Here is an 18,538-nt window from a genome sequence, read left to right as displayed (position 1 = left end):
AGACCATTCCCCCGGATGGAAGGATTGCCTCCTGAGAAAATCCGCTTCCCAGTTGTCCACATCTGAAATGTGGATCACTGAGAGCGAGCAGCTGTGGGACTCCGCCCACTCCAAAATCCGAGACACCTCCCTCATTGCTAGGGAGCTCCTCCTTCCTCCCTGGTGGTTAATGTAAGCCACCGAGGTAATGTTGTCGGTCTGGAATCTGATGAAGCTGAATGACCCCAGAGAAGGCCACGCCCTCAGAGCATTGTAGATTTCTCTGAGCTCTAAAATATTGATCAGAAGGAGAGATTCCTCCCGGGTCCATTTTCCTTGTGGTAATCTGGCACCCCAAACAGCTCCCCATCCTGCCAGACTCGCGTCCGTGGTCACAATCTCCCAGGACGGTCTCAGGAAGGATGTCCCCAGGGACAGATGCTTCGGACAGATCCACCAAGATAGGGAGTCCCTGGTCCGAGCATCCATGGATATCCGCTGTGATAGATCTGAATGATCGCCGTTCCACTGTCTCAACATGCACAATTGAAGAGGTCTGAGATGGAACCTGGCGAAAGGGATGACGTCTATGCTGGACACCATGAGCCCAATCATCTTCATACACTGAGCCACCGAAGGGCTTGAGTAAGACTGAAGGGCAAGACAGGTGGACGCAATCTTCCTGCGTTGTTGATCTGTGAGAAATATTTTCATGGACATAGAGTCTATTATGGTGCCCAGGAACTCCACCCCGTTGCTGGGAACCAGGGAACTTTTTCCTTAATTTGATCTTCCAACCGTGAGATTGGAGCAATAAAAGAAGAGCCCTCGAAAGATCCTCTGCGAGGCTAAATGACGGTGCCTGGACTAGGATGTCATCAAAATAGAGTGCCACAGCAATGCCCCTGGATCTGGCCACTCAATGAGCGCCCCCAGAACGTTCGTGAAGTCTCTCGGGCCATCGCAAGGCCGAAGGGAAGGGCCACAAACTGGATGTGTTGGTCCAGAAACGCAAATCTTAGGAACTTGTAGTGGTCCCTGTGAATTGGAACATGAAGGTAAGCATCCTTCAACTCTATTGTCGTCATGAACTGCCCCTCTTAAAGGGACAGTTTACTCAAAAAATTTCTGCCCTTTAATTTGTTCCCAATGATCCACTTTACCTGCTGGAGTCTATTAAATTGTTTACAAGTAGCTCCTTTACCCTTATATTGGCATTTGAAATTGTTAATTTAGCATGTGGTATCCCCACCTATTCTGAAAGTTTGTGGCCGCGCGTACCAGCTATAGATAAGCTTTGTAAACACAGCCAGCAGAAGAAATTACACTCCCAGTGTGATAAAGCAGAGATAAGGTAATAAAATGTTGATTTTCCATTGTTCTCTCAAAGTATTGGTGATTGTTTTAAGGACAGATATAAGATAAAGAAGTAGGTATATGTGCACAATGTGATACAGAAATGAGATCTGATTATACCTACAAGCTCAACCTATTTTATTAGGCTGTGGCTTCAAAACACAAAATCAGAGCTTTAATATACAGAAATAAACCTTAAAAAGCTAATTTTCATACATTTTTTACTCTGCAGTTGGTAAAAAAAGCAATTGTAAACACATTAAGGGAAAAACTATTTTACAGTATACTGTCCCTTTAAACTAGGGGCAGAATAGATCTGATCGTTTCCATTTTGAATGATGGAACAGCCAGAAACTTGTTTAAACACTTTAGGTCCAGAATCGGGCAGAACGTGCACTCCTTCTTTGGAACCACAAAAAGATTTGAATAGTACCCTAGACCCCTTTCTGCTTGGGGTACTGGTACGATAACACCTAGGGAGGAGAGGTCCCTCACACATTCTAGAAAGGTCGCTCTCATTTTTCGGGTCTTGAAGACAGGTTTGACAGGAGGAATCTGCCCCTGGGGGGATGGGAACTGAATCCTATCCTGTAACCCTGTGCGACAACCTCCAGAACCCAAGGGTCCTGAACGTCCTGCAACCAGGCTTCGGAGAAGAGAGACAATTTGCCCCCTACTTGGTCCGGGGACTGGTCGGGGGGCCGCCCCTTCATGACGATTTTGTCTCGGCGGGCTTCTTGTTCTGCTTGGACTTTTTCCAAGACTGAGCAGGCTTCCAAGTTCCCTTGGACTGATCCGCTTTCGCGGTGGGCTGCTGGCACTTGTCGTTGTCCACACGAAAGGGATGAAGAGTAGATCCTTTAGGCTTAGCCTTCTTATCCTGCAGTAGGAAAGCTCACTTGCCTCCCTTAACCGTGGATATGATCGAATCCAATCCTGGACCGAACAGAATCTTTTCTTTGAAAAGGCAGGGACAACAGCCTCGACTTAGAGGTCATGTCCGCAGACCAAGACTTTAGCCACAGAGCCCTGCAAGCTAAAATGGAGAATCCTGAAACCTTTGCATTTAGGTGAATAATTTGCATATTGGCGTCACAATTGAAAGAATTGGCGACCTTCAACGCCTTAATCTTATCCTGTATCTCGTCGATGGAAGTCTCCCTCTCAACCAAATCACACAGAGATTCACACCAATATGTTGCAGCTCCAGAAACCGCGGCTACAGCCGCTGCCGGTTGAAAAACAAACCCTGTGTGTTGAAACATTTTTCTTAACATGTTTTCCAACTTTTTATCCATGGGCTCCTTAAGCAACAAATTATCCTTGAGAGGAATAGTCGTCCCCTTTGCGAGCGTAGAGATGGCACCATCCACCTTAGGGACAGTACCCCACAGCTCGAGCTGAGAGTCCGGAACGGGGAACAGTTTCTTAAAGGAAGAAGAAGGGAAACCTAATTGCTCCCATTCATTCTTAATAATATTAGCCATCTTAACAGGAACCGGGAACGTCTGAGGCACCACCCTGTCCTTGTATACCTTCTCAAGCTTAGGAATCGAATGTTGCTCCGGAAGCTTCGGTTCTGGGCCCTCCAGAATAGCAAGCACTTGCTTCAGCAAAAAGCGCAAATTCTCCATCCTAAACCTAAAGTCAGGCTCCTCCACAGCCGGAGGATGAGATGACACGGACTCTGACGAGTTGGAGTGGGCCTCGTCATCATTTAACGCCTCTGATATTTTTCCAGGGCCACCATGATATGCCCTACGCTTGCACTTAGTAGAACGTGGTAAGGCATGGATCACTTTCGATACCACCGTTTGCAGTTGATCCGCAAAATCTGACGGCCAACTAATCTCTCTCGTAGGAGTAATGGTTGGACCCTGGGGCGCTGCATGTGCACTCGGAGATGAAAGCAGGAAACGCACCTCAAGGGACGGGGAGCCCTCAGAGGTGGACGGCTCAGTAGTACTAGACATCCTCTTAGTTTTAGATGTCGCAACTTTATCAAGGCATGTGGAACATAGTTGAACAGGCTGATCTACAAGAACCTCCTCACAATAAACACAGGAATGAGACTTTGTTAAAGAGGGAGTACCCTCTAACGCATCAGAGTCCTCCATAGCTTGCGCTTTTATTATGGACTAGACTAGCTTAAAAAACAGGCACCTTTATACCACCAATGGTCGGGGCACTCACCACCTCCTATGACCCGGACTACAGAAACCACTTCGTCTCCTATGCCGCTGATCAACAGAGGAAGTGAAAACTCACACCCGGTCACCTGGGATGCTTCGCAGAACCGCCCCTGCACTAAGGAGAAAACACACCAAAATCGGCCGCTCAAATACTCCCGGAAGTCAACCTGAAGTTCCACCATTGCTAGAGCCACAGCTCACGCATAACGCAGCAATAACACAATAAACAATATTATGTATAAACCCCCCTGTTCAATAATCCCCTCACTAGAAATATTAACCCTTGATTCCATAAGATAAAAGGCGCCACACTGTGACCCTGTCTTCTGTGCTATCATTATGTATAAAAAATGAAACAATCTTACCAGAATCAATGCCGTGAAACAGGAACACGGCCCTTCAAGTGTGAAAGGTAGAAGCACCGCTCCTGACATAGACTTGAGTGCAGAAAGCAGGCAGCGAAACTCGTCAACGCTGATTGCTTGTGGAGCTGTTAATATGAGTCAGGATGGTTTCGCAGAAAGACTCTCCCTGCACCTCTGGACTCTAACTTTCATCCAGGCTCTCACTGAGAGGCTGACAGGAATACTTAAAACTCCAGTCCCATTCCAAAGAGTACTACTCTCCATAAGAGACTACTCCGAATCTTCGGCACTTCTTTGCCATCCTCCTGTGACGAAAGGCAAAGAATGACTAGGGGATGAGGGGAGTGGGGGAGGTATTTAAGCCTTTGGCTGGGGTGTCTTTGCCTCCTCCTGGTGGCCAGGTTCTTATTTCCCAAAAGTAATGAATGAAGCAGTGGACTCTCCTCCCCTTTAGATGGAAAAGCCTCTACTCTCATCCAAAAAGAGTCTTTAGTTTGCCAGACACTACTGGAACTGCAAATGAGATCCAGATCTATGGTCAGATGAAACCAAAATAGAGCTTTTTGTCAATAAACACCAGAGATAGGTTTGGGCCCCACAGAGAGGTAGCCATATGGAAAAGTACATCACGCCCACGGTTAAATATGGTGGTGGTTCTTTAATGTTTTTGGGCAGTTCTTCAGCCAGAGGACCTGGACATTTTGTTAGGATACATGGCATAATGGACTCTTCCATGCAGGAAAATGATCCAAAACATCAAAATCAAAACAGAAATGGGTTACTGAATACAAAATCAAGGTCCTGTCATGGCCATCCCAGTCCCCTGACTTGAACCCTATAAAAAACATGTGGGGTGAACTGAAGCGTTGAACTCGAAATTGAAAGGAATTGGAGAGATTCTGTAAGGAGTAATGGTCTCAGATCTCTTGCCATGAATTCTCCAACCTCATCAGGCTTTATAGGACACGACTCAGAGCTGTTATCTTGTGAAAGGGAGGTGGCACAAAGTATTGACTAAAAGGGTGACAATATTTGTGGTACACATAATCTCATTTATTTAACAAAGATTTTTTTTTTATTTTTTTTTTATAAACCAGTGTTGTCTTTGCAATTGTTTGATATCCATGAGAGCAGAGTATGTTTGTGTATTTTTTTTAACAAAAGCTCAAATAGTTAAACAATAAAGACAATTTTTCACAGCCTTCTTTTCTCATTTTTACCAAGCTTGACAATATTAGCGCTGTATGCATACATATGTATTTACATGTGTATATATATATCTGTAAATAATAAATACATACATATCCTACACTAGTGGGAGCTATCTGCAGATTGGTGTCTGCACACATCTGTCTCTTGTGATTGGCTAACTAGCTATGTTCATATAGCTACTAGTATTGCAATACTGTTTTTTCAGCAAAGGATAACAAGAGAATGAAGCACAATTGATAATAGAAGTAAATTTGAAAGTTGTTTAAAATTGTATGTTCTACCCAAACCATGAAAAAACATTTGGGGGTTTTCTGTCCTTTAAAGGACCAGTCAACACATTAGATTTGCATAATCAACAAATGCAAGATAACAAGACAATGCAATAGCACTTAGTCTGATCTTCAAATAAGTAGTAGATTTTTTAATAACAAATTTCAAAGTTATGTATATTTCCACTCCCCTTGTACCATGTGATAGCAATCAGCCAATCACAAATGCATATACGTATAGTCTGTGAATTCTTGCACATGCTCAGTAGGATCTAGTGACTCAAAAAGTGTAAATATAAAAGACTGTTCACATTTTTTTTAATGGAAGTAAATTGGAAAGTTGTTTAAAATGACATGCTGTATCTGAATCATGAAAATTGAATTTAACTTGATTGTCCCTTTAAGGTTACATGGTCATATGATTTTGGCAGCAAAAGTTCTATACTGAACATGGGCAATAAACAAATTGCATCTAGCAGATAGCTGTTTCCAAGCAACATTTCAAAGGTAAAACTGCTAATTTGCCTTACTGCAGAGACCTCAGCCTCCTTGGAGTTCTGTGAAAGGAAGTAATGGACACCCCAAATAAAAAAAAATCCTTTTTAAGTGATGAATAAAACACATTGCAATTATATATATATTAAGTATAACCCACTGCTTAGTTGTTTTTTAATAAAACAATGAAAAAGAGTTAAGCCAGGATGACAACATGAAAGAAGGAGTTATTTGAACCCACTTAAAAGAAGGGCAAGGGGTTAAACAGAGGACAAGAGGGTGGGTTTTAGGTGGGCGTTTATAAGCCCCTTACAAGAAGCGAAGATAGCCTGTTATCAGGAGCAGCACGGTGAGGAACAGTTCCCACCCTCAATCCCTTGATGTTATACAGAGTGGGGTGTGTTTCTGTTGCAGCTGTGGCGGGGTGCTTGCTCGGCTTGTTAGAGGCTTATGACTGTCATGGTGTGGCTGGTACCTTCTGTTTGGTCAACAGGAGGAGGGATTAATTGCGAATGCCCACCTGAGTTGGGTGGGGCTTGTGAATCGAGGAAGAGCAAGCACTGTGATTGAGTTTTACAAGTTAATGTTATCAGTTGTAAACTTGGTTATGTTAATAAAGAAGCCGTGGCCTTTTCATTCCCATGAGAACTGTGTGATTTGTCTTTTATGGGGTTGGGTGGTTTGGGAAAAATGACTTAACAATGTGGTGCCATTTAAAGATGAATGTCAGAAAAAAGAAACAGTTTCCATCTTTTGGGGTTGCCCCTTATATATAGATGTGAACACACTTCTGGCAGCATAAAATCCAAAAAGAATTTAATCAAAATGGATGAAAAGTTATCATGTGCAGCCTGAGATCCTGACATTTCAGATGATAACTCTTTTTTTACAGTCTGACTCTAAGAGTTCCCAAGTTGAAAGGACCATTAAATACAGTAAAATTGCATAATCAACAAGGGCATAATAAAAAATACAATGCAATAGCACTTAGTCTGAATTTTAACCCCTTAATGACCAGCGCCGCACCCTGTTTGGCACTGGTCGTTAAGCCCTGAGCCTCTCTCTGCTGCAATCTCACTAAAAATGGTGAGATCGTGCTATTTCTGCATGCCCCATGAACGGAGCAGTGCAGAAATAGATTTGCAGAGTAACCGATGCAGAGAGGAACACTCTGTGTCCCTCTCTGCATCGGGCAGCGGTGGTGCCGATTGTTGGTGGTGTGGGAGGGTTAGGAGCGAGGCGGGTTTAGGAGCGAGGCGGGTGGGCGCCCATCACTGGAGGCGTACGGGAGGGGCGGGAACAGGTGGGACCGATACACTACAGCTAAACTAAATGCTGAGAGCGGCCGGGAGGGGGAAGGAGGGAGGGGGGATTAGCAGGTAGGGAACGATCTTGGAGGGGGTAAATGAGGGAGGGGGCAGCTACGCTACAGAAAAAACTGTATTTATTACAATAAATTAAACATTATAGAAAACTGGGTACTGGCAGACAGCTGCCAGAACCTGTGATGGCGGAAATTAGTTAGAAGGGGGAGGGTTAGGGAGCTTTTTGGGATGGATCAGGGAGGTGGATATGTAAGGGGGTAATCCTACACTGAAAATAATAATACATTTTTTTTTTTTTTTTTTTATTTTTTTTTAAAGGTGTAAAACTGAATACTGGCAGACTGTCTGACAGTACTTAAGATGGGGATGACCATTGGGGTGGGGGAGGGAATAGAGATGTTTGAGAGGGATCAGGAGGGTCGGAAGTGTCAGGTGGGAGGGTAATCTCTACACTAAAGCTAAAATTAACTTTACACGCTACCTGATTAACCCCTTCACTGCTGGGAATAATAAAACTGTGGTGAACAGTTGCAATTTACAGCCTTCTAATTACCTAAAAGCAATGGCAAAACCATGTACTATATGTCTGCTATTTCTGAACAAAGGGGATCACAGAGAGGCTTTTACAACCATTTGTGCCATGATTGCACAAGCTGTTTGTAAATAATTTTAGTGAGAAACCTAAAGTTTGTGAATAAGTTAACGATTTTTTTTTTTATTTGATCACTTTTGGCGTTTAAATGGTGACATGAAATTTACCAAAATGGGCCTAGATCAATACTTTCGGTCGACAACTAAATAAATATATAGATTTGATAGGTAAATAAATAAAAAAAAAACAAGGCTCTATTTCTTTTAAAATGTACTGATGGCAAAAATGCTAAAAATGCTCTGGTCTTTTAGGGAAGTTTTAGTCTGAAATGCCCGGTCCTCAAGGGGTTAAAAAGCAAAATATTTATTTTCTAACAAATTCTAAATTTCCTTTAATGTGCCAGCCCCTTGTATTATGTGGCAGCCATCAGCCAATCACAGACTCAAATACGTATACTCTATAAGTTCTTGCACATGCTCAGCAAAAGCTGGTCCCAGAGAAAATGTGCATGTATAAAGAATGCACAATTTGATTTTGTAAGTAAATTGCAAAGTCTGTTAAAACACCAGGCTCTTTCTGAATCATGAAAGTTTAATTTTGCCGTTAGGGTTTCTTTAAATAGACAAAGTAAGGAATTATAAAAATACTGAATACAACAGATTCTACATGTTTACAGGTGTTAAGTCAATTGACTTGGATAAAGGCATCTTATAATCATGATGTGATTGCACATTTTACAATATAATTTTCTAAATATATTCCAGTAGTTCACCTTTTACACTGCATTTAATAGAAGACATCTGCTTTTAATATTTTTAAGAATCTCAGGCCACTTTAAGCAAAGCTTTAGTTCACTATGACTGTAGCTGAATATTTTTACAGTACAAAAAATCTGAGAAATTTCCTGCCAACTAACCTAAATCTTTTTTTTCTTTTTAATATATAATTTAAGGGTTAGAAAAAAAATATAAAAATGTTATAATGCAGAGGTCAAGCATGAGGTAGTACTTTGCAAATATAAAAAGGAGATGCTTGGAACAGTCTCTTAATGGAGCTAGTAAAAAAATACAAATGCTTAAAAATTTTACAATTTCCTAAAAGAGACATAAGATAATAAATGACACACTCTTCATATCTCTCGACACTGGTAGGTTATGACCAATTTGAAGTCAGAGTCTGGGCACTCTGAAGCAGTCTAGGGGGCGTGGCATGACATTTCTGGGTGGGGTTTAGATGATCCCAGAGTATAAAAAGTAGAGAAATCAGTGGGAGGGATAGAGTTGTTGAATTGGGACCATTGCACAAAATTCAGGACAGCTTGGAACACTGGTATTTTCTGTTTCTTTTGATGGGAGGCATTGCTGCATATATACTATATTTTCACAGGGTCTATTTATAATAAATACCATCTTCTAGCTATTTTTCTAGAATATATTAACTTATTTTTTTTTTAATCTCCTAATATCTCTCAGTTGTATATACATATAATATACAGCTTCTTTAGTTAGGAAAAGTAAATGCAGCATTAGTCTATAATAGTTTTGAGCTGTACTATATGCACTGTTAAACCCCTCAGATTACTATGAAAACAAATCACAACAAACAAAAATACAATTATAAGTGAACCAACAAGCTAGAAAATATAACTGAATTGCATTGTTTTATCAAGTTGGAGGCTGGGATAGAAAACAGCAATCATATATCAGCTATTTGCATAATGCATGAAACTGTTCATAAGGCCTTTTGGACACTATTTTTTTGCCCAGACAGTACACTCTAATTTAAAAAAAAAAATAAAAAAAAAATGTTTCCTCCATTTACACGGTTAAAAATATATCAAATATACAATTTATCAGATGAATAGTTCTCTAAAGGTTTCTTCTTTTCCTATTGACCTATTTACATAATTGAATCATCAGCAAATAATTACATACCTCCATGTTGCATGACTTGTACTGTTTCTGTTCTCCCACACAGTGAAAGTCCTCAGTTCCTGTATTATAGAGATTCCATTGTGGAAGGTCAGAACTTTGATGTGGTCCTGGCCTTGGTCCTTGCCCGTCGTCAAAGGATACCTCTGAATTTGCTCCATATGAGGGCCAAGTTTCTGCATGGGATGATCTATGGACTGAAGGAGGCTCTCTGAAAAGACTCTGAAAGACCCTTCCACTGTCTGTGTTATATATATTTGGACTCTGTCTGCGGGATCTAGGTAGGTTTGAAATATCACTCTCATCATGGAGCTGATAAGGAGAGCTTTCTTTCTCATCCTGTGTCAGTTCACTGCTGGTGACTTCAGAACTTTTCAGCGGTGTCTTTGATGGTGCTAACTGCTCCACATGTATGAATCTCTGTATGGTTTTGTCTCTACTCCTTTCATTCTCATTTTTGTTCTGCTGGTAATCAGAGGCAGAGCTCTTGGTCAATACTCTCAGTCTTTTTACTACAGGTCTAGTTTGCATTGGTTTTACTGTGCCACCCGTCTTAATTTGTTGCATCTTTATAACTTCCTGTTTCTTTTCTTTTAATGGATGGCCTTCTGGTACTGAAATAATATTTTCTCGTTCTGTCATAGCAGTAACACTTTCCACAGGAAATTTATAGTCAGTAGTTTTCTCAGACCTATTTATATCTCTAGTCTGTGTTGACAGTGCTTTTGTACTCAGATATGTCTGATGGCTAATAACGGTTTTCTTTGACGTAAATGGAAAGACGTTACTCAATGAAGGTTGTTGGAGTACAGTTGCCTTTCTATTTTTGCCAAAACCATTATAGTAAACAGGATCAGAATCAATAACCTCCTTTAAAGTGGTGTCAACATAATAACCATTCTCTGATGATTCTCCTTCAAGAGGTTTTTGTTGAGAACCACCAAGCCGCAATAACATGGAAATGTTCTCCAACTTTTCAGGATGGTGAGATAAAATAGGTGTCTGGGTCCTGTGAGGTAGTTGATGAAAAACACGTTCTCCTATATTGATTTTTTTATTTGAATTCTCTGTGAGAAGATCTGAGGTCTGGTCTTGAGGCCTTTTATGGTGACGTTCCTGGTCTTCTGCTCTTGTGGCCTGAGTTGGCTTCAAGTCTGTTCCTTTCTCACTCCAAGCTGAGACTAAAGTTTCATCAACTTGAAGACTGTGATGTCTCTTGAAACGTTGTGATTCCTCCTTGTCTTTATGCAATGGCAAAGCAAAGGGTAACTTCCCATAGCCATATTTACCTGGTTTAATTGAATTTCGAACCCGAGATCTAAAAATGAATAAATAAAGAGTTAAGGATATAATTACTTAAATTAAATATTTCTTACACTGTTCATTTACACTGGTATTTTTTATTGTGCATAATCTGAGTCTACAGATACAGTTTAAAGGGACAGTGTACTGTAATATTTTCTCCCCTTTAATGCATTCCCAGTAATCCATTTTAGCTGCTAAAGTGTATTAGACAACACAAAACTCTACCTTTTTTTGTGAAAGCTGATTTTGCCCATAGTATCCCCACCTATAGAGACAATTTCAGTACTTAAGTATTGGTTATAGAAAAGCTATGTAAACAAGAAGAAAGTAACATACACTCACTATGGGGGGAGGTTGAGATATAGGTATTAAAATGTTATTTTTTACCCAATTGCTCGGTTTTTGTGTAAACAGACAGAGATAAAGGTATGGAGGCCAGTGTGCATAGCGATAATGATAAGGGTGTCTGCTCTCCCTAAAAGGTCAGATAATTGAAATGAGTTGTAGTTTCAACTAGCAAAAACAGCTAAATAATAATATTTTTATACATTGTATGCACTGCAGCTGGTACAACAAGACACTGGAAACACATTAATGGAAACCAATTTTCCCGTATACTGTCCGTTTAAAGGATAGCTTAAATATTTGCTGATTACAGTGTTATCAACAATCAGTAATGTGCAAAATCCCCTTCCTCTTAGTCCAAAACTCTTGGCAAAACTATGAAATAAACAAATGGAATAGATTCCATGAAACAGCTGCCCATACAAGGCATTAAGAAAGCAGCAAGGATGGTTAAACTCTTAATTGCTTTAAACCAGCTTTCCTCTGTAAAGAAAAAAATAGAATTGTCTGTGCTGTTCTAGGGAGCCTGGAAAGAAAAAAATCCTTTAAATAAACAAGACTGATATCCAACTGCTTGTTTTGGCTGCATAGTAAAATCACATCTGGTGCATTAAAAGAATTAAAAAAACAAGGACTAATTTTAAAAAGACTAATGTTTTGTTGCAAATTAGGCCAGATTCTCCGGGCTACAGTAATTCTTGTAAAGCTCCAGGCAATGAGAACGTAGGAAGTTCCAACAAAGTTATATAACTACATAAGCAGTATTAAATTACAGAGTACTGTTTTGTTCATAGGGAAATGCACATTTGTGGTACGTGCCACTTTTTAGTAGACTGGTATGTTGTGGTTTGCTAGTGTTGGGTTTAATAAAATAGAAAAAAAAGTTAAAAAAAAAAACCTTTGTCTTTTTCCATGTGCATTATTTGAATAATTTTTGCTCTTAAATTGCAAGGTTTTTTCCTCACTCGAGTCAACTGAAGTTTATGCAAATAGATTTGCAAATCACAAGTCTTAAATGCAATTTTTCAAGGTCTAAATTGAGCCTAATATTATACAAATCTCCCTTTATGTTAGAATATGTGCATCAATAAAGCATCAAATGATTTAAAAAGTAATATTTTGTAAAGGGACATAAAATACTAATGGCTAGATATTAGCACTCCACTGAGCAATGCCAGCGCACGCTAATGTGCTCTGATATTACAAGTTAAACGCAATGCAATGTGAATGCTAGGAAGCATTGCGCTCACAAGAGCGTGCTTCAATAGGCTCCAATGAGAGCCTCGTTCTGATGCTGTCAGAGACTCTGAATATATATAAGTGCATTGGAGTCCTTTGCAATTAAGTAGATGAAAACATGTAAAATCATATTTATGCAATATTCATTTTTAATAAAGGGTTTAACCATTATTTACTGTAAATAGAACATATTACAATATGTACAGAACATTGTAATATGACATAAGTATTTATAAATAGATATTCCTATATATATATATATGTATATTTCTATACCTATATATAATAATCTATATATAGGTATAGATATATATTGTACCAAAAAAAATCATATATATGTAGAAATGTTAATTTCTGATTAAATAGAACAAATTCTGCTATGTGAAGAACATTGGAATGTGAAATATTCATTTCTCTTGTTAAGTGTGTTCAGTCCACGGGTCATCCATTACTTATGGGATATTTTCTCCTCCCCAACAGGAAGTTGCAAGAGGATCACCCAAGCAGAGCTGCTATATAGCTCCTCCCCTCACATGTCATATCCAGTCATTCTCTTGCAAGTTTCAACAAAGAAGGAGGTCGCGAGAGGAGATAGGAGTTTTTTACCTAATTATTCTTCAATCAAAAGTTTATTATTTTAAAATGGCACCGGAGTGTGCTGTTTTTTTCTCTCAGGCAGTATTTAGAAGAAGAATCTGCCTGTGTTTTCTATGATCTTAGCAGACGTAACTAAGATCCACTGGCTGTTCTCGCACATTCTGAGGAGTGGGGTAACTTCAGAAAAGGGAATAGCATGCGGGGTCCCCCGCAAATGAGGTATGTGCAGTAATATTTTCTAGGAATGGAATTGACTAAGAAAACACTGCTGTTACCCATATGATGTAAGTACAGCCTTTAATGCAGTAGTAGCGACTGGTATCAGGCTGATAAATGTATGCGCAGTTGAGTTATTTTCTAGGGACTAGAATTTGACTGAGAAAATACTGTTAATACTGAAATAAATGTATGAGCCTTAACTGCAGTAGAAGCGACTGGTAGCAGGCTTAGTGATAACTTTGCATAACACTGGAAAGTTGTTTTTAAAACGTTTACTGGCATGTTATTCGTTTTGTGAGGTACTTTGGTGATAAATCTTTTTGGGCATGATTTTTTTCCATATGGCTAACGTGTATTTCTGCATAGAAACCGTTGTAACAGGTCTCCCACTGTTGTAATATGAGTGGGAGGGGCCTTTTTTAGCACCTTGTTGCGCAGTTAAAATTCTTGCACAGTCTTCCTGCTTCTTCCTCCTTGATCCAGGACTTCTACAGAGAGCTCAGGGGTCTTCAAAATTCATTTTTGAGGGAGGTAATCAGTCACAGCAGACCTGTGACAGTGTGTTTGACTGTGATAAAAGCGTTAAATCTTAAATTGATTATCCGTTTTTGGGTATTGAGGGGTTAATCATCCGTTTGCTAGTGGGTGCAATCCTCTGCTAAATTCATACAATTACTGTTAAAATTGTTGGCTATAACTGAATTAGTTCATTGTTATTTCAACTGTGACAGTTTTTTGTGTTTTTAAAAGCGCTGCAGCGTTTTTTCAATTGCTTGTAAATTTATTGACAGATTTTTTCCAAGCTTGCTAGCCTTCATTGCTAGTCTGTTTAAACATGTCTGATACAGATGAATCTACTTGTTCATTATGTTTAAAAGCCAATGTGGAGCCCAATAGAAATATGTGTACCAATTGTATTGATGTTACTTTAAATAAAAGTCAGTCTTTACCGGTAAAGAAATTATCACCAGACAACGAGGGGGAAGTTATGCCGCCTAACTCTCCTCACGTGTCGGTACCTTCGCCTCCCACTCAGGAGGTGCGTGAGATTGTGGCGCCAAGTACATCAAGGCCCTTACAAATCACTTTGCATGATATGGCTAATGTTATGAAAGAAGTATTATCTAATTTGCCTGAGTTAAGAGGCAAGCGTGATAGCTCTGGGTTTAGGACAGAGCGCGCCGATGACACGAGAGCCATGTCCGATACTGCGTCACAATTTGCAGAACATGAGGACGGAGAGCTTCATTCTGTGGGTGACGGATCTGATCCGGGGAGACCGGATTCAGAAATTTCAAATTTTAAATTTAAGCTTGAGAACCTCCGTGTATTACTAGGGGAGGTGTTAGCGGCTCTGAACAATTGCGACACGGTTGCAATCCCAGAGAAATTATGTAGGCTGGATAAATACTATGCGGTACCGGTGTGTACTGACGTTTTTCCTATACCTAAAAGGCTTACAGAGATTATTAGCAAGGAGTGGGATAGACCCGGTGTGCCCTTTTCCCCTCCTCCAATATTTAGAAAAATGTTCCCAATAGACGCCACCACACGAGACTTATGGCAGACGGTCCCTAAGGTGGAGGGAGCAGTTTCTACTTTAGCCAAGCGTACCACTATCCCGGTGGAGGATAGTTGTGCTTTCTCAGATCCAATGGATAAAAAATTAGAAGGTTACCTTAAGAAAATGTTTGTTCAACAAGGTTTTATATTACAGCCCCTTGCATGCATTGCGCCCGTCACTGCTGCAGCGGCATTCTGGTTTGAGTCTCTGGAAGAGGCTATTCGCACAGCACCATTGGATGAGATTATGAACAAGCTTAAAGCCCTTAAGCTAGCTAATGCATTTATTTCGGATGCCGTTGTGCATTTAACCAAACTAACGGCTAAGAACTCCGGATTCGCCATCCAGGCGCGCAGAGCGCTATGGCTTAAATCCTGGTCAGCAGATGTAACTTCTAAATCTAAATTGCTTAATATTCCTTTCAAAGGGCAAACCTTATTCGGGCCCGGCTTGAAAGAAATTATTGCTGACATTACTGGAGGTAAGGGTCACACCCTTCCTCTGGACAGGGCCAAATCAAAGGCCAAACAGTCTAATTTTTGTGCCTTTCGTAATTTCAAGGCAGGAGCAGCATCAACTTCCTCCGCTCCAAAACAGGAAGGGACTGCTACTCGTTACAGACAGGGTTGGAAAGGCAACCAGTCCTGGAACAAGGGCAAGCAGGCCAGAAAACCTACTTCTGCCCCTAAGACAGCATGAAGAAAGGGCCCCCTATCCGGAAACGGATCTAGTGGGGGGCAGACTTTCTCTCTTCGCCCAGGCAAGGGCAAGAGATGTCCAGGATCCCTGGGCGTTGGAGATCATATCTCAGGGATACCTTCTGGACTTGAAATCTCCCTTGTGGAGGAGAAGTTTTTATCTGTCAAGGTTATCAACAAACCTAATAAAGAAAAAGGCATTTCTACGATGTGTACAAGACCTCTTAGTAATGGGAGTGATCCACCCGGTTCCGCGGACGGAACAAGGGCAAGGTTTTTACTCAAATCTGTTTGTGGTTCCCAAAAAAGAGGGAACCTTCAGGCCAATCTTGGACCTGAAGATCTTAAACAAATTCCTAAGGGTTCCATCGTTCAAAATGGAAACTATTCAAACCATCCTAGCCATGATCCAAGAGGGTCAGTATATGACCACAGTGGACTTAAAGGATGCCTACCTTCACATACCGATTCACAAGAATCATTATCGGTACCTAAGGTTTGCCTTTCTAGACAGGCATTACCAGTTTGTAGCTCTTCCCTTCGGGTTGGCTACGGCCCGAGAATTTTTACAAAGGTTCTGGGCTCGCTTCTGGCGGTACTAAGACCGCGAGGCATAGCGGTGGCTCCGTACCTAGACGACATCCTGATACAAGCGTCAACTTTTCAAAATGCAAAGTCTCATACAGAGATAGTTCTAGCATTTCTAAGGTCGCATGGGTGGAAAGTGAACATGGAAAAGAGTTCTCTGTTCCCACTCACAAGGGTTCCCTTTCTAGGGACTCTTATAGATTCTGTAGAGATGAAGATTTACCTGACGGAGTCCAGGTTATCAAAAATCCTAAATGCTTGCCGTGTCCTTCATTCCATTCCAAGCCCATCAGTAGATCAGTGCATGGAAGTAATCGGCTTAATGGTCGCGGCAATGGACATAGTGCCATTTGCGCGCCTACATCTCAGACCGCTGCAACTATGCATGCTAAGTCAGTGGAATGGGGATTACTCAGATCTGTCCCCTTTACTAAATCTGGACCAGGAGGCCAGAGATTCTCTTCTCTGGTGGTTGTCGCGGGTTCATCTGTCCAAAGGAATGACTTTTCGCAGATCAGATTGGACGATTGTAACAGCAGATGCCAGCCTACTAGGTTGGGGTGCAGTCTGGAACTCCCTGAAGGCTCAGGGATCGTGGACTCAGGAGGAGAAACTCCTCCCAATAAACATTCTGGAATTAAGAGCAATATTCAATGCTCTTCTAGCTTGGCCTCAGTTAGCAACACTGAGGTTCATAAGATTTCAGTCGGACAACATCACGACTGTGGCTTACATCAATCATCAAGGGGGAACCAGGAGTTCCCTAGCGATGTTGGAAGTCTCGAAGATAATTCGCTGGGCAGAGTTGCACTCTTGTCACCTGTCAGCGATCTACATCCCAGGCGTGGAGAACTGGGAGGCGGACTTTCTAAGTCGCCAGACCTTTCATCCGGGGGAGTGGGAACTTCACCCGGAGGTGTTTGCTCAACTGATCCTTCGTTGGGGCGAACCGGAGCTGGATCTCATGGCATCTCGCCAGAACGCCAAGCTTCCTTGTTACGGATCCAGGTCCAGGGACCCGGGAGCGGTGCTGGTAGATGCACTAGCAGCCCCTTGGCTTTTCAACATGGCTTATGTGTTTCCACCATTTCCGTTGCTACCTCGACTGATTGCCAGGATCAAACAGGAGAGAGCATTGGTGATTCTGATAGCGCCTGCGTGGCCACGCAGGACCTGGTATGCAGACCTAGTGGACATGTCGTCCTGTCCACCATGGTCTCTGCCTCTGAGGCAGGACCTTCTAATTCAGGGTCCTTTCAACCATCCAAGCCTAATTTCTCTGAGGCTGACTGCATGGAGATTGAACGCTTGATTCTATCAAAGCGTGGTTTTTCAGAGTCGGTTATTGATACGTTAATACAGGCTCGGAAACCTGTTACCAGAAAAATTTACCATAAGATATGGCGTAAATATTTATATTGGTGTGAATCCAAGAGTTACTCATGGAGTAAGGTTAGGATTCCTAGGATATTGGCTTTTCTACAAGAAGGTTTAGAAAAGGGTTTATCCGCTAGTTCGTTAAAGGGACAGATTTCTGCTCTGTCTATTCTTTTACACAAACGTCTGGCAGAGAATCCAGACGTCCAGGCTTTTTGTCAGGCTTTGGCTAGGATTAAGCCTGTGTTTAAAACTGTTGCTCCTCCGTGGAGCTTAAACTTGGTTCTTAAAGTTCTTCAGGGTGTTCCGTTTGAACCCCTTCATTCCATTGATATTAAGCTTTTATCTTGGAAAGTTCTGTTTTTGATGGCTATTTCCTCGGCTCGAAGAGTCTCTGAGTTATCTGCCTTACATTGCGATTATCCTTATTTGATTTTTCATTCAGACAAGGTAGTTCTGCGTACTAAACCTGGATTTTTACCTAAGGTTGTTTCTAACAGGAATATCAATCAAGAGATTGTTGTTCCTTCATTATGTCCTAATCCTTCTTCAAAGAAGGAACGTCTTTTGCATAATCTGGACGTAGTCCGTGCCCTGAAGTTCTACTTACAGGCAACTAAAGATTTTCGGCAAACTTCTTCTCTGTTTGTCGTTTATTCTGGTCAGAGGAGAGGTCAAAAGGCTTCGGCCACCTCTCTCTCTTTTTCGCTTCGTAGCATAATACGTTTAGCCTATGAGACTGCTGGACAGCAGCCTCCTGAAAGAATTACAGCTCATTCCACTAGAGCTGTGGCTTCCACCTGGGCCTTTAAGAATGAGGCCTCTGTTGAACAGATTTGCAAGGCTGCAACTTGGTCTTCACTTCATACCTTTTCAAAATTTTACAAATG

At 41.2% G+C, this 18,538-nt stretch overlaps 1 protein-coding gene across 2 annotated transcripts in view; it reads right to left on the bottom strand.

Moving 5' to 3' along the window:
- ADAMTSL4 (ADAMTS like 4) overlaps window positions 1-18,538 on the bottom strand; it is a 419,450-nt gene that overhangs the window by 252,315 nt on the left and 148,597 nt on the right. For both annotated transcript variants that reach the window (XM_053705462.1, XM_053705467.1), the window contains one exon: window positions 9,720-11,034. In XM_053705462.1, the coding sequence (XP_053561437.1) occupies window positions 9,720-11,034 (1,315 nt within the window). The remainder of the gene's footprint in view (window positions 1-9,719; window positions 11,035-18,538) is intronic.

This window comes from Bombina bombina, chromosome 1 (assembly GCF_027579735.1).
Source record: "Bombina bombina isolate aBomBom1 chromosome 1, aBomBom1.pri, whole genome shotgun sequence".
In the NCBI taxonomy this organism is placed as follows: Eukaryota; Metazoa; Chordata; class Amphibia; order Anura; family Bombinatoridae; genus Bombina; species Bombina bombina.
The sequence above is the reverse complement of the archived record's forward strand: the minus strand, read 5'-3'. Positions and strand labels throughout refer to the sequence as shown.